Source organism: Pleurodeles waltl, chromosome 6, assembly GCF_031143425.1.
Source record: "Pleurodeles waltl isolate 20211129_DDA chromosome 6, aPleWal1.hap1.20221129, whole genome shotgun sequence".
Classification (NCBI taxonomy): Eukaryota; Metazoa; Chordata; class Amphibia; order Caudata; family Salamandridae; genus Pleurodeles; species Pleurodeles waltl.
In genome coordinates this window covers 831,722,780-831,739,149 of record NC_090445.1, presented here as the reverse complement: position 1 = coordinate 831,739,149, position 16,370 = coordinate 831,722,780, and the positions used below count along the sequence as shown (strand labels likewise).

The 16,370-nt window shown below is 43.9% G+C and overlaps 1 protein-coding gene across 1 annotated transcript in view; it reads right to left on the bottom strand.

Moving 5' to 3' along the window:
* SLF2 (SMC5-SMC6 complex localization factor 2) overlaps positions 1-16,370 on the bottom strand; it is a 393,983-nt gene that overhangs the window by 140,331 nt on the left and 237,282 nt on the right. Inside the window, exon 13 of the mRNA XM_069239517.1 lies at positions 17-193. Coding sequence (XP_069095618.1) covers positions 17-193 — 177 coding nt within the window. The remainder of the gene's footprint in view (positions 1-16; positions 194-16,370) is intronic.

Sequence of the window (16,370 nt, the reverse complement as noted above, 5' to 3'; positions counted from 1 at the left end):
AGATGTTGCATTTTACCTTTACATTCCAGTCTCTGATATTTTTCAGCAGGTTTTCTAGTAAACAATGGATATCTACCAATGGAATCTGCTTCAGTTGTTTCTCCAGCCTTATTTTGAACAGAAATATTAAGAGCTGCATGATATCATGGTCCTTGTAATGCTCAGGGCAAACAGTTGTACAAAAACCTAAAAACTTTCAAAAGTAAAAATACAAATTGACTATTGTGAACGAATACTTCATATTCAAAATATTGTATTTGATATTTATTAAAGGTCCTAGATTTCAAAATATTTAAGGTTCTAAATTAATCAAAAGAAGAGCTTTACAAACTCTTTACCATCCCCCATAATAACTTCTTTGTTTCAAAACAAGTTAAATACATACAGCACCCACCACATATATCAAAATATTCAACTTTCGTGCAAAAGTAACATATGTTGTATGAATAATATGCCCTACAATTATGTGTCACAACTTATACACAAAAATCGAATATGCTACAAAATTAGTTTTATACAATACAACATAGTAAAAGAAGCACGTAACATTTCCTAAGCAATACTTACTCTCCTAATGTTTACACTTGTATAAAATGAAACCTACTAAGTTGTCTATAAATAAGTTGTTTCTGGGGTATCCTAAGCCTCAGAGGCATGGTACAGTTTAATCTAAAGACAACTTGAGATACTAGATTGCAGTTGTACATTAAAAACTAAACTGAAGGCGGCTAAAATACACATTTGAGAGTCAAGATAAAATATTACAATTATATAAATATATTACAATCCGCACCTAAAGTCATCTCAATCGACTATCACAAGTCTGTTTACACAAAGTTAAAATCTTGGAACTGACTTTACAAGATAAACCTGAGCAACATTTTATATTTCTTTAAGACATTATGTGATTTCTACCTTTATTTAATGTTATTGTATTCTTGTGATGGACACTATGCAACAATACATGCGAGTACTGGAAGCAGGAAAGACCTTCTTAGTGACTCTGATATTCTATGAGCAGCCTGTTTTTGTTTGGTGAGGCTGAATTTGAACTAATTTGGCCTTGTGGTGGTTGCTCCAACCCACAATGACAATACCAATTCATGCTGCCATGAATACAAAAATATATAGCTGTAATGAAATGTTACCATCTTGATGAATCTATCACCAGTTAGGTTAATTTTGAAGAAGTGCTCTACCATGCTTGTGACACCATTGTTAACAGAACGTCACCAGTCCAGAATGTTGGACTACAGTTGTAAAGCATAGAGGTCTGCATTACTTAAATTAATCTAACATTTGGACTACCACACAACACTAAGGGTGTATTTTTGTTCACTAGCTCTACTAGTTATAGCTTGATGTCTCCATCACATAGCAATCTAGAGCTGAAATGTGCCCTGTTTAACACTAGATTTAAGGTCATTTTTTATGAGAATATTGGTATTTCACTACAGCCTCTTACCTTAAGATATACGAATGGTTTGAGTAGAAAGTCATGTAAATAACTATCTCTGGAGAATTATCAAGTGCTGTCTGGTTTAGATAAAGCTGGAACGCCTGGAGTGGACTTGGAACCATTTATTGGAATCAAAACGATGATTAGCCCAATCAAGTCAGGTTTCCATTTAGACTCTTGTCTGATACAAATCTTGAAAGAGCAGTTTCTAGTATTGAGGCAAACCCCCACCAGTAGGGAACAATTTATTAGCAGAGTCCAGAACAGTACGACTTCAAATGACTTTGCCAGTAGTCGCCTCTCTTTAAAAAAATAATTTAAAAAATCACTTGCATTGCGATAAGCGCAGGAACTATGAAACAATCTCACTCCATAATGATTTCCATTACGCACAAAAACACAAATTGCCCGATCCTTTACAAAATTATAACGGTTCTTCCAGCATAATTCCTCATTCGTTTTGCAAATTGTTGCCAACTGCAATGGTATTGATGTGGGCTTTTCTTACCTAAGGAAACTTTAGCCCACATAAAGGAGTGAAATATCTGAACAACATTTGTTAATGGTCTCCTTATGACCATCTGTTCTAATTTAACACAAAGTCACGATCAATCCTAGCTGTCGAATGCTTCCTGAAAGTCACCAAAATAAGTATTCAAGCAGTCGCCATGGTGGGCGTCTTTGCAATATACTACAGGGAGAATACTTGAGGAGCAGCACTTAACGAGAGGTTAAAAGCAATCCCCTCAGTAGCTTCCTTCAAACATGCAAGCTCAAGTTTTGACCACACTTCATAAACGTTTCTAATAAAGGAATTAACCAACAGACTTCATGGCATCAAATTTTTTTAGAAGTATGGCTAGGAGAAAGAAGATAGCCATGAAATGTCAGTAGGCCACCAGTTACAACATGTCAAAATAAAGGGACATATCTACTCGCCCATTTGTAACCACGAGATTGGGGGACTTAACTGAGTTCAAGAGCCTGACTATTTTAATGATTGAATATGCACAGTCAAATTAGGCAGGATAATTTTAAAACTGGAAATCTAAGCTAGTTGTAACAAACAAGTTACTTACTTTTCGTAACACTCTTTCTGGTGGATACTCTATCTAACCACAGATTCTTCATTTTTTAAAGATCACTAAGGTCCTGACTGGATCCGGAATTATTCATGGCTATTGCTTTGATGGTCCAGCAGGTGGCGTCAATGGATGCTAGTACTGCCAATTGATACTCCTAAACCATGCATTCCTCATCTTGTAAATGTATATCACAGCAGTGCCTTCCAAAAGCTGGAAGATATTATAAGTGGACTCACACCTATCTAGTATGAACTGAGCAGACTGTGTTGGTTGATCTAACATTGTGAAGCTGCTGAATGTAGGCTGCTCACTGCAAAAATGTTTCCCTGTGTATAAACAACCAGCTACAGTCAGACTGGGGGTAAAGCCGAAATTAGAAAATTATCTCACTTAGACTAGTTCAGCCACAGCATATTTTAGGTTTATATCCCTAATTAATACAAGAAAGCAACACTACCTCAGTTATGCAGTCAACCATTAAAGTAGTCAAACTCTCCTCATTGCCTCTTCTGAGATGTCAGAAGAGTATCAATTAGAAGAACTACAGGTCAGCTCAGTCGAACATGTAACTTACCTTACCTGAATCTATACTTCAGATAGAGTACTCTGTTGGAAACATTGCAATACTTCTCCCCCCGCCAACAGGCGGTACATGGCTCTGTTTCTGAATTACATCATCAGAGCCAAACAGTGCCAACTCCTTTGCCTGTATGTCAATTCCATTCCCATTCTTTCCTAGCCCTTAGAGGTGGAGACAAGAACAGTAGAATTTCAACAGTGCAGCAAACTAAACTGGAACCTTAATAGAGAGATGACTATGCCCCCTGCTCAGAACAGGCAATTCTGGTAGCAACAGTAAGTACTCTGCAGGTACAATATGCACCAGAAAATGTGTTAATGGTGGTTAGTTATTTGTTCTTAGGGCAGATACTTCTACCTCCAGTTTCCTTATCTTTTGGACAGATACCAGACCAATACCTTTCCAACATTGTGGGTCTGAGGAAATGCTCACACCACAAAGTCATGGAGCACCGAGCAAGCAAAACGGCTATCCCTTTGGACTTCTGAGTCCAAGCACTACTGCTTAGCTACCGCATAAATCGGTGCTCAAGTCGGTGTTCGACATATACAATAGGAAGACACCTAGCTAAGGCCTTTTTTGGAAAGGGCGTTGCAAAGCATGGTTTATCCGGACAAAGCTCTCTTCTGAGTGTTATTGCACTTCTTAAAGATCATGTAATTGACAACAGCAGATCATCCAATCAAGATTCCTTAGTCTTGTTGATGTAATAGTTGACTGTTCTAAGAGGGTCCAACCTAAGCACCCTCTCCTCCTCCTTGGTAAGATGGGGCACAGGGTAGAACATACAAAGAGTGATAGACTATCCATCATGAAACGGGGATACCACCTTTGGAAGAAATTATGTCTTTGTTCTCAGAACCAGCTTGTCTGTGATAAAGGATATGGATGGAGGACAGCCACACTGTGCTTGCAGCTCACTGACAAGAGCCAACGTGATATCCACCAAAAACACCATCTTCATTACCAAAAAGGCACAAGCGACAGCTATGCAACAGCGTAAATGGAGCCCTGATCAGAACTCTGAGAACAAGGTCAACGTCCCAGTGAGACACAATTTACAGTGAAAGGGGAACAATGTAGGTCAACCCCTTAAGAAACCTCATGACAATCAGAGACTCACAAAGAGAAGGTTGGTAGAGTAAACAAATGAAAGCTGTCAAAGCTGAAATGTATCTTTTAATTACGATACTGCACAACCATGGTGGGCTAACGTATGTGTAAAGCGCAAAACATCAAAAAGATGTTCCTTCAGAAGATCAATGTTCCACCCACACACCAGAAAACAGTCCATAAATGGCTGGGGAGTCCTGTTAACTGTTCAGTAAGGTGCCCTGTAAATTGCCCCCTTAACCTCTCTAATGTACAACGGATTACAGCTTCCAGCTGAGGACGGCTCTTTTTGCCATCTTTGGGTTGTGGACTTTGGTTTGGTCTGAAAGACTCAAATGAGGTTTGCCCAAGTCTAGTAAAAATTTACTAACTCTAAATTGGTGTGCGAGCACTCACTGAATTTTATGCAGCTGTTTGGAACTTAGTGTACATTTAACATATTTGCCAAAGTATATTATTGGCCAATTAAACAAAAGAAAACTTGTCATTTTCTTTTCAACTCAAGCCTGGCACTTTTAGCACCAACATATGCAGCTAACCAAGTTATCTTTTAATGGATGTAAGTAGAGAAAATAGCTTCTTCAGGCGCCCAGCTCAGATTTTAACTTTGGGCAACTAAGCAAAAATCCTTTGCACATACTTACAGCTGACTTCAACTAAGTATCAATTATGCCAAATTAATCACAATGCTGATTTCGGTTAAAACGCAGAGCAAATACAGCTTGAAGTTTATTAGCAGGGCCTCCCTCTCCGCACCAGAGTTCAAAATTCCAAACATGCAGAGTTCAAAAATAAAAGAAATGGTTGAAATACAGCCTTAAGGGATTTCTCACCACAGGGACAACAGTTGAGGGTATCAGTAATGGGTAGTGGATGGTACTTTACAGGGGAGAGCCAGTGGGCATTCTATCCAACATGGTATTTGAAAAGGAGTGTACAATTCAGCTATAATCCACTGCCTGTCTCTCGATAGTCTGGTAAGAGTCTGGAAAGGGGGCAGAAGACATCATTCTTCTGGTTTAGGAGGCACTTTAGCTTTACCTTTTTTCATTAAATGTATCACTTAGAAAAGTGGAGCAATTTCGTTGAAATTTGAGCTTGTTGAGTCCACTAGGGTAAAACCAAAAATGCCAGATAAAAATGATAAAGCAAGCAGAAACAGCTTCTCCAAGCCATGAAGAGAACACCTGTCTCAAAACAGGATCTTCAGTGTACTGAAACTAGCGAGCTGGAAAGATGATTCATGCTTTCAACCAAACAGATAACAGAGCTGTGAGTGGTTATGTGGACAGGAATGGTTACATTGTGGAAAAACATGGTGAAGCAAAAGTCAGTTTCTTCACACAACTTCCTACACCAGGACTCCGAAGCCATAAAGAACACCGACCACTGGTGTGGAAAACTAGGCCCCTGAAAGGGGAAAAGGAATGTCTCTAGAAATCTGTTCACAAAGCGGGGAGGATGGGTGGGTCGGTAAGGAAATCCATGGCTAGATAGTCTCTCTACCAGTTAAGGCCTTACAAAAAGTTTAGTAACTTGTTCATCTGATAGATACTTCTAGCAGCAAATTCCTTACCTTAGAATAGATCCCACGCAATATCTTCCCAGAGGTGGGTCTGCGGAACAAATTCACACTAGAAAATCCACCAAGACCAAACAGGCAACATTCCTGACTGTCCAGGCAGAAGTGCTTGGTGAACATGTGCAGAGACGCCCACACTGCTGTCTGGCAGGTGTTCAGTACCGTAACTCTGCAAGCCAACGTAGTGGTTGCAACCCTAGCTCTGGTTAAATGAGCACGAAAATCCTGAGAGGGTTGCCTCTTGGCAGGTACATAGCTGATTTCAATGCAGAGTACAAACCATTGGGAGATGGTCTGTTTCTGTAAAGCGTTCCCCTTCTTGCTCTGACAAACCCCCACGAAGAGTTGGTCGTCCACCCAGAGCGGTTTTGTACGGACAATGCTCTTTTGGGTCCAGTCGATGGAGCTGCTCCTCTTTCGTTGATGGACAGGGCTACATGAAAGGGAGTGACAACTTTAATCAGAAAGGAAGCTCTGGTGTGAAGAACCAGCTTATCTGGAAAGATGTTGAGGTATGAAGGCTTAGTTAAGAAAGCCTGGAGCTCACTGACCATATGACCAGATGTTATTGCCACTAGGAAGGCCATGACGGTAAGGTACCTCATAGGACTGTTATGTAGCATCATAAAGGGAGAGACGATCAGAAACGCGACTACGAGATTCCACTGATACACAGATTCCACTGAATAAAGGGTGAAGGGTGAAAGTGAAAGTTGAAAATTAAGTTGGAGACCTTTCAAAAACCGGTTTACAACAGGGGATTTGAACAGGGATGGCTGAACTGGCAACCACAGAAAGGATGAGATGGCAGAAAGAAAGCCCTTTAAGGTGACCAAAGCAGAGCCCTGCTAGGTAAGAGAAAGAATAAACTGAAGGCCCTAAGAAAGGGAAGCAGAAAGAGGGTCAACTTCCTTTTCTGCATGCCATGTCACAAACTTGCCCAAGTGCCTGACGTATACCGCCCTGGTAGGGACACCTTGCTTTCAAGATAACATTGCAGACTTTGGGTGGAAGTTCGAAAGCTGTCATCTGTCATGGCTCAATCTCCACACATGAAGATGGAAAGTTGAAAGGGTCAGGGAGAAAACTCTCGACTGTTGCTGGGACAGAAGATCCACCCAAAGAGGCAGTCTGAAGAGAGGACCAATGGCCATGCTCCACAGTTCGGGATATCAAACTCTCTGAGCCCAGTACTTAGCCACAAGGATAACTTGTTCCTGGTCATTCCTGATCTTCTGGAGAACTCTGGACAGGAGTGGTATGGACAGAAAGGCATACCGGAGGCCTGAGCTCCACTCGAGATGAAACACGTTTCCAAGTGAGAGCTGCCTCGAAACTCCAGTGTGCCGAAGTGCTGACATTGATCGCTCAACGGTGGCAACCAGATCTGACCAAGGCTCTCTTCACTGCTGAAAGAGACCTTGCACCACCTCCGGATAGAGACGCCATTCATGATCTGCTAGGCATCTTAGGATGAGCTTGTACGCTCTGGCATTCAGAGAGCCCGGAAGGTGTTGAACCACCAGGGTTATACCCTGACATTCCAGCTATGTTCAGAGGTGCAGGGCCTCTTGACAAAGGCTCCAAAACCCCACCCAGTTTCTTGCAGTACCACATGGGGGTGGTGTTAACTGCAAACACCTGCACTTGCCTTCTCTTGAAGGAGGTAGAAAGGCCTACAATGCAAGCCAGATTGCCAGGAGCTCCAATAGGTTGATGTGGAGACCAGATTCCTTTGGAGGTCAGAGGCCTCTGATGTCCAACTCTCCCAGATGCCCATCCCATCCCAGAAGCAATCCATCTGTCACCACTGCTGATCTGGTTTGGGAAGGGTGAGGCGTCTGCAGCTGACCCAATCAAAGTTCGTTAACCACCATTGCAGATCTTTTGCAGTTCCCTCCGAGATCTGAACAATGTCGAACGATTTTCATGATGCTGCGCCCTCTGGAACTTTAGGTCCCACTGCAGAGCCCACATATGCCAGCGGGCATCTGTCAGGCCAAAAGGCCAAGCAGCCTCCGAGTCACTCTCAGCAAAACCCAAGAAACAGGCTGAAACATCAGTATCATAGGCTTAATATTCTGGACTTGCTCTTCAGGAGAATATGCCCGAAACTGCACAGCATCGAGAACAGCTATGATTAAAGGAAGCAACAGAGGGATTCAGGTGTGACTTCAGCACGTTGATAGTGAACCTCAGCAAGTGTAGAAGGGCCACCATACTGTGGAGATAGGAGATGATTCGTCAAAATAGATTAAGACTAGTACCCCAGATCTCCACAACTAAGCTACAACCACCACCATAACCATTGTGAACACCCGAGTGGGGCTGGTAAGGCCAAAAGGGAGCACAGCGACCTGAAAGTGCTTGTGGCCCACTGTGAACCGCAGGTAAGGCAGGCCGTGGGCAGGTAGGACGGGAAAGTGGAAATATGCATTCTGCAAGTCCAACACTACCATCTATTCTCCGGGGTCCAGGACAGGCAAGACTTGAGCAAGCACCAGCATTCTGAATTTCTCCTTCTTGAGGAAGAAACTGAGAGGGTGCAGGTCTAGGACAGGACAAAGTTCTCCATCGTTCTTGGGCACCAGAAAATAGCAGAAATAATAATCACAAATTACTTCCGGAGGTAGCGCCCACTATATGGCTCCCTTTGCTAAGTAAGCTACCACTTTCTGGTGGAGTAATGAGAGCTGGTCCTCAGTCAGCCGGTCACAAGTGGGTGGCATGGGTTGAGGAGTACTCACAATGGGGAGAGAGTAGCCCCTTCAACAATCTTGGGAACCAAGCGGTCTGATGTTATCAACCTCCAGTGGTGCAGGTGATGGTGTATTCTACCTCTTACTGGTTGTCCATGGTGGTCTGTGTTCAAACTAAAGAGATTTGGAGGCTGCCGCTGCCCAGGGGAGTGTACTGGCTGACCTGGCTGCCCATCCCACAAGGTCTGGGGGTACTGTGTCTTTGGCCATGCAGAAGCTGGAGAACTGGGTACTGTTGTGGAAAGACAGGTAAAGAAGAGGCTGGAAACCCCATCAATGGCCACAAAAAGAAAGAAAGGCAGACTGGGGTTGGCGGAGGTCCATGGAAAGACCCAAGGAGCAGGCTGTAGCTCTGCTATCTTTGAAGCACTCAATCTCTGAAGAAATGGAAGCCATCAAAGGGCATGTCCGTAAGCAAGGTTTGGACATCCCCTGAAAAGCCAGGGATAGTGCCTTAAGGCCACTGACGACGAAACAGCTTTGCCTAGCAAGTCAGTTTGGTCCAGCCCACATCTGATCACTAACTTGGCTACATCTATCCCGCCTGCCATAGCTTGGAAGAGTATACCCAGGCATCATTCGGGAGCATGGGCAGCACCTGCGCAACCAAATCCCACACTGCATGGGAGTAATTACCCAAAAGGCATGCAGTGTTCACGGACTGCAGTGCCAGGCTGGTGGATAAATGTTTTACTTTCCTAAGGTGTCGAGCCTCTTGGATTCCCTGTCTGGTGGCATGCTAGGAAATGTGACAGGGTTTACACAGGAAGTGAAGACTTGGACCACCAAGCTCTCCGGGGTAGGGTAATTGTGGTCCCCTGGGGCGGAGCGATAGCAGCAGGCATTTGTCCAGCTCACAGAAGCACTAGTGCAGGGCTTGGAACAGGTCCCACGCAGGACGCTCTTAAGGGCTTCATTAAATGGCAGAAGCAGTTCAGAGGGGGTTCACTCCTGACTGAATCACTTCTGTCAAGACATATGTCTTGACTGCTACTGAAGCCAGGCTAAGGACCAGGACCTCTGCACCCTTCTCAGAACCACAGCAAAAGAAGTGCCACAGTAAGAAGAGAGACCATAGCAGTACTTGGGGAGATATCCAGTCCACTGGCACCCGCCAATTCCTCACGCCAGTCCATGTTGTGGTCTAGGGGCTGGTATTCCTCAGAGTCTAGTGGCCTCTCCCAATCTTCTGCAAGTTTCAGTCCGTAGGAATAGGGATCAGGTTCTGGTCTGGAGAACAAGGCTCCAGTCACCGGGAGTCAGGAGACGACCCTCCTGCTCCCTGCCGAAGATGAGAATAGGGACAGCGCCACCAGAAAGCCCCAGGAGCATCAACATTAAGACCAGATCCAGGGAAGGTCGAGGTAGTACGATTGGCTGGTCTAGATCCATTTGTGGATACAATGGGCCCAACTAGCACTGGGGGTGGATCTGCCGGTGGAAAACCAGTAAGGGCCCCTTCCCAAACACATGGAGCGCCTAAATATGAGGTGCATGGTCTCATAAGAATTGCAGAGTTGGCAGGAGGATCACTCCAGCTCCTTGAAACTCAGCGAGGTTTTGAGTTGGGACAGGTGCAGACTGAACTGCAGAGCCAGGCCCTAAATAATGAAGCAACTTTGTCTCATCAGATGACGTTGATAGACAGGATGAAGTTCAAGTGATGTCCTCTTCAACTTCTTACGCTTTCTCTTCTTGTGGGACTGACCCGAAAGCCCAGACAACTTCAGCTGCAATGAAGATTGATGGCCCTGAAACCAATCTAGGACCTTCCTCTCGACCGGGATTGAGGCAGTTGTGGTGTTGAGTGGCATGGAGCTTGAGGGACTGCTCTCCCTAGGGCTTGGGGTGCATGGCGCGGCAGTCGATGCAGGTCTTCGCATCGTAGTTGCGCTCAAGGCACCAGAGGCAAACAAGATGCAGGTCTGTAACTGACATCTGTCTGTGACAGGAGCTACAGGGCTCAAAGCCAGCTTTCCTGGAAGACATCCCTGTCACATCAGGAGAAAGAGCTCAAAACAATTTGACAAAAATTTGACAAAAGGTCAGTCAAAAAAATGACTGGGGTTGTTCTCTCTGGATCTGCGCTGGCTGGGGCGGGAAGAAAAGAACTGACTATAGGTACCGCACACGTCACTTCTGGCGTGGGCAATGCCACACAGAACTGAACGACATCAGCTACCAGCGCGCAGGGATAGTGTTAAAAAATTCCTTATCAGTCCGATGCCTGGGGATAATTCTAAGGTAAGGAATCTGCACTTGAAGTCTCTATCAGATACTAAATACTACACACAAATAGAAAATCAGTAAAGAGAAACAGAACTCGCCCACCAAAGATCAGAGTTCAAATGCTATTGCAACACTATTTTTCAATGATGCTAGCAAATACCAGGTCCAGATTCTCAAGCACAATCTGAAAACTCACATTCAAAGGCACAAACACAAGTCTTGTTTCAATTACAGAGCGAGAGGGAGAGAGTTCAGCGGCCACACGCTGCTGTCACTACTTCAAGAGTATCTGTGGAAAGCATCAGGCACCCATAGCAATCTGTTTACAGCTTGTAATGCTGTGGATGACATGCTCTGTCCACTCCAGTCATCGAGTGTTTGGTGCAGGCACTGCAAGTTGTTTTTATTTGAAGTAAAGATTTTGAGGCAGCACATGATCCCTCCCCTGGAACCCGCAATACACCAGAACAAAATAAGTCATCTCAGATTGTGTTTTTTTTCATACAGGTAAGAGTATGTGATGAAAAGAAGGGGAATCTATGTCCATGTGTACGGGCAGAGAATATGTGAAAAATAGAGTGATTATTACTCTTGTTCCAAGCTTCATACCATAACTCTCATTGGGAGGTGGGAAGGAGCATGAGACTATACAGCACTAGAAGCTACAAACCGATTGTAACAGTCTCCATGGCACAAGATCTACACAGACTGAAAAAAACGTGTCCTTCCTAAGCAGTGGATTGGGAGCTGCAATAGAAGATGTTTAGAACGAAGGTTTACAGAACGTTTTGTTCCATGAATACACACACAACAATGCTCTGTAAACGTGTGTGTGTTAGTTAAATCAATGTGTGTGTGTGTGTGTTAAATCAATTTGCAGCATTACATGTGGCAACAAGTGGGTCATTGGCAAGGAAAGACACAGTAGCTCTCTTTTCGCAGGTAAAATGTGACCTATGCAAAGTTTGTGCTGTGCAAATGGCTTTGGTATAACACTTGGATGCACTTTCAGTATTCATCTATCAAGACCAGTCTTGGAAAAAAGTTTTACTCAAGGTAACTTAGCAAAGGCTTCTAATAGTTGCTTTGATTTTCGAACAGATTTAGTCTGGCAAACATAATACATGAGGGCTCTTTTGGCAACTAACGTGTGCAAGGCCCATTTTACAGCTATGGAGTTGTGGAAAGAAAACTGAAAATTAATAGTTTCACTAACATGAAACATGAAGACATTAGGCAGGAAATGAGGGTTTGGTCCAACCACCATCAGGGCTTGTAATTAAATTATGAAAGGAGGTGACCGCAATGAGAAAGGCCACTTTCTACGAAAGAACTTGGAACGAGTAAGAGTGCAACTGGTTATGAAGAGGCCCCACAAACAGAGTAAAAGCAGCATTACGGCTCCATGCGGGAACTAGTGGCATTCTAGGAGGAAGGATTCTAAAGACCCTTTATGAAACCTTTAACCACTGGAATTCTGAATATAGCTTAGTGTTTTCTATTCTGTATGCACTCCCTGAAAGCTGCTAAATGAATCCTAACAGAAGTTTACACCAGACCTGACATTTGCAGGTAAACAGGTAGCATATATTGTCTTGTACTAAGGCCTTCAGGGCTGCTGGTTAAAGCTGACAATACTGGACAAATATTTCCGATTTGGAAGCACGACAGGCCAACGCGACTCCTTAAGAATGAGCATGCACTCTGCTTCCCAGTACCTTTAACTCATGCTCAACCCTAACTCTAAGACTTTAGGAGCCAAAATCACAGTGTCTTGAGATTTGAGAATCGGAGCAAACTATGATGCTTTGTGAATAGGCGTGTCCTTGGTAGGTAATTTCTTGCAAGGAAGTCCGACATGTCCAATAGCTGAATGATTGCATCCCCCAGAAGGGCACAACGAGAATGTGACTCGTGGGTGCCTGTTTCATCCTCCCTACTACATATGAGATTAGTAGCCTAGAAGGAAAAACATAGGTGAATATCCCAGACAGTTCAGCCATAGAGCATTGTCCATGGAATGTGGGTACTTGGAGACATAGCTTAGGCATTTTGCATTCACTTTGCTGGTAAGCAAAGAGAGACTATAGGGATTCCCCAGCAGCAGAAGTATTTGGCTGTTTAACTCCCATTCAATTGTTTTTTCATGAATCCTGATGTGTAGGCCAGTGAAGTTACTGTCCACTCTTGGGAAATGCTTTGCTAGGAGCAAGACTATAATGAATAGCCCAATGCTATAATATCTGTACCAAGGTTGATAAATGGGGTGAGGAAGTGCCCATTTTTTTTAATGCAATACATGATCAACATGTCTGTAGGCATGCACACTGTCATGTCGTAGTTCACTATGTAAAATGCTTGAAGTGCCAGCTACAGCCAGAAGTTCCAGAAGACTGAGGTTCAGGGTCCCAACGAAGGGTAAATGTTGTTCAGGAGAGAGATACATTTTTGGCACTCACTGTAAAACCTATTTTGTGGAGGACACTGCTTCCTGAGTGTAAGTGAGGCACTGCCGTCAGCTGTTGCCCTTTCCTAGCCAAGGTAGCTACCTTCAGTAATGCTCTTTCTGTTGGATACTCTATCTAAATGCATATCCTTCACCTTTAAAATATCCCTAGGTATCACACTGGATCCAGAATATTTTAACAGCACTACTCCTGCGTGGCAGCAGGTGGCATCGTGGGGCTCAGCACTGACTTTGTTCCAACCCAGAAGTCATGATCAGAGCCACATACAAGTGCCATCCTAGTGTGCTGACATCAGTTTCTTTCTGGACTCTGATCACACCCTTGGATGTGAAGGTCATACTCAGTAGATAACAGTCTTTAGATTCCTATATTGGGACATTTTTAGACTGAAAAAGAGACCAAGCCACAAAACAGGGAGTTGGGAGAGAGGTGAGGAATCTGCGATGAGTACTCACCAGAACAAGTGTTATCTTAAGTTCTTCTGATGTATAATTTGAACTGCAGATACATCATAATTGGAATGGATACCAAAACTGTGCCTCCCAAGGTGGGCAGACTGTAGAATGGCTCAGATCAAAAACTACTGCTGGACCAAACAAATGAAATGTCCTTCCAAATGGACCTGGCTGTCAGGTGTGTAGCACTTTGTGAATTTATGTGCCACCTCTCATGTTGCAGCCTGACGGATGTCAAATTCAGGCACTACGCATGCCAGTGCAGCGGTAGGAACCTTGGCCCTGGTGGAATGAGCCCTTAATGCTTCAGGAGGCTGCTTCTTGGACATTGCCTATTACATCCTAATACAGAGAACTATGCACCTCAGCACATTCATTTTCTGCCTGCCCTGCCTTTTTTGCCCCATAGCACCCTACAAAAAGTGATCAACCACCCAATGGTCTTTGGTGTGAATTATGTAGAAACTCAAAGCTCTTTTAGGATCCAAATGATGGAGCTTCTCCTCCTCTTTCGAGGGGTCGGACAGAGCCAAGAATGCTGGACAAGTGATAGATTGCCCAACATGAAAGCCATAGCAACTTTAGGCAACAAAGCCTCTACAGTCCTCAGTACTACTTTGTCTGGAAAAATAATACTATAAAAGGTTGTTGCATTGAGGGAACTTGGAGTTCACTCATGCGACGAGCCATGCTCACTACCACTAGAAACAGTTTTGAGATGTAATGGACAGTTCTCCATGGGTTTGAATGGTGTACAAACAAGGAAACTAATAACCAAATTAAGATCCTACTGTGGCATTACAAAGGGTTGCATAGCTAAATAAATAAGCAAAGTCTTTCATAAATCTAATCACATTCACAAGTTATGTGCTGAACCCAAACACCAAGAGGCTGACCTCGTGGGGATCTGTCACAGACATCTATTTGCGACAGTCCATAATAATACTTAAACCCTATAGTTTAAGGAGGGGACATAGCCCTTGCACACTGAAAAAAAGAATGTGAAGAACAAACATGTCGAAAGATGAGGAAAAAGTTAAGAGCAAGCTTTGGATCAGCGTATGAAGTGCAGAAAGAAAGGAACTCACTACAGAGAGCTGAAGTCGTAATTACAAGTGGCTCCATTTGTCATTTTTGGGGTAGAACAAAGTCAACATGGAGCCACATGATGCCCCCTCCTGGCGAGCAGGAGTAATGATGTTAAAATCTCCTGAAAGGACAGTTGTTGGTAGTCTGGATGATGCAGTGTGGCTGCCACTACCAAATGTGGATGCAGAATCCGTGATCTGTCTATTTGGGCTACGAGTAATTCAGTATCTTTATCTTCTCAAGCATAGGCTCCAGGTGTAGGCCAAAAAGATCTGAAGGGGACACTAGGAAGGTTTTGTTGGAATTCAAGACAAAAGCCATAGACTATTAGCCATGCACATCGCCATAGTAGGATGCTGCTATTCTCCCAGAAGGCAGTGTTAGGAGCAACTACGGTGCATCTGACATTTGCATAGGAGATTATCTTCCATTCTTGGAACTCCTTGCCTCTTTTGCAGTAGGCAGTTGGAAGGAGTTTAATCAGCTGTTTGTCTGGACAGAAGGTCCACTGAACTGGCAAAATAAAACTGACTAGCCACTCCAAAGTTTAAACCTTTGCCTGCTGCATCAATTGCCCTACTTTCCTCATCAGGAGGATAGGAATCTCCAGTGCCCTGAGCAAAAGCCCTTTTCCTGGTGGTATGGTTTACAATGGAATTGGATTGCACATGGCAGTAACAGATTTCTAGCGCTTTACATTGAAGTCATGACCCAGGTTTTCCTTCGGTCTCCGATGTTTTCTGTCACACTCTATGACATGCGATTCAAAATTAGAAAGAAGTGCACAAAGCACTCAATTGTTAGAGCATTTCTATCAGGAATAACAATTCTGCCCCCACACATGGAGTTATAAATTCTGGTGGTTAGCCGCCCTCTGAATGACTGTGTGATAGGATGTATTGCCATCCAGTGAGGAAGGTTGAACTGGGTAAGGTTCTTAAGATGGGTCTTTTTGGGGAGTTACATCGTGCTTGTGCAAGGGGCTGCCTCAATCATCTGTTACGACGGACTCTCCATAAGATCCATGGTAGGTTCTCAAGTTTGTGTGGGCAAAATGTTCCAGTGATAGATCCATGCTGGTAGAGAGACTACTTTCCCTAGGCCTCTGTTTCTCCAGGATAGGTTAGCTCTAAGATATTCTTATACAGTCGCTTCGTGAATGATCCTTCTTTTCTTTGGGTCTGGTCAACAGGCGGTGGTTGTTGTGTTGGATGTGCTACAATGTGCTAGTGACAGGATCAATATATTTTTTCTCTGCCTAACATCAGGCTGCTCTGCCAGTTCCTCGGATGGTGTGAGGCTCAATAGGCTGATGTCCAAGCTTCTCCAGGTTCAAGATAGCATCTGATGCAGAGATGATTTAGGGGCAGTGATTCGTGCAGACTTTCAAAGGCTTTTCTGTGACAGTTCTGGGCACCTAGCAAGGTGATTGATTCTGATTGCTCTGGATCCTAGGCTCCACTCGTAGTCGAAACCCGGAGGAAAGATCTGAGCGCTGTGGATGGCAGAACCCTAGGCACAGTCTGTGTCTAGGCTTCACTGAGCGCTGGA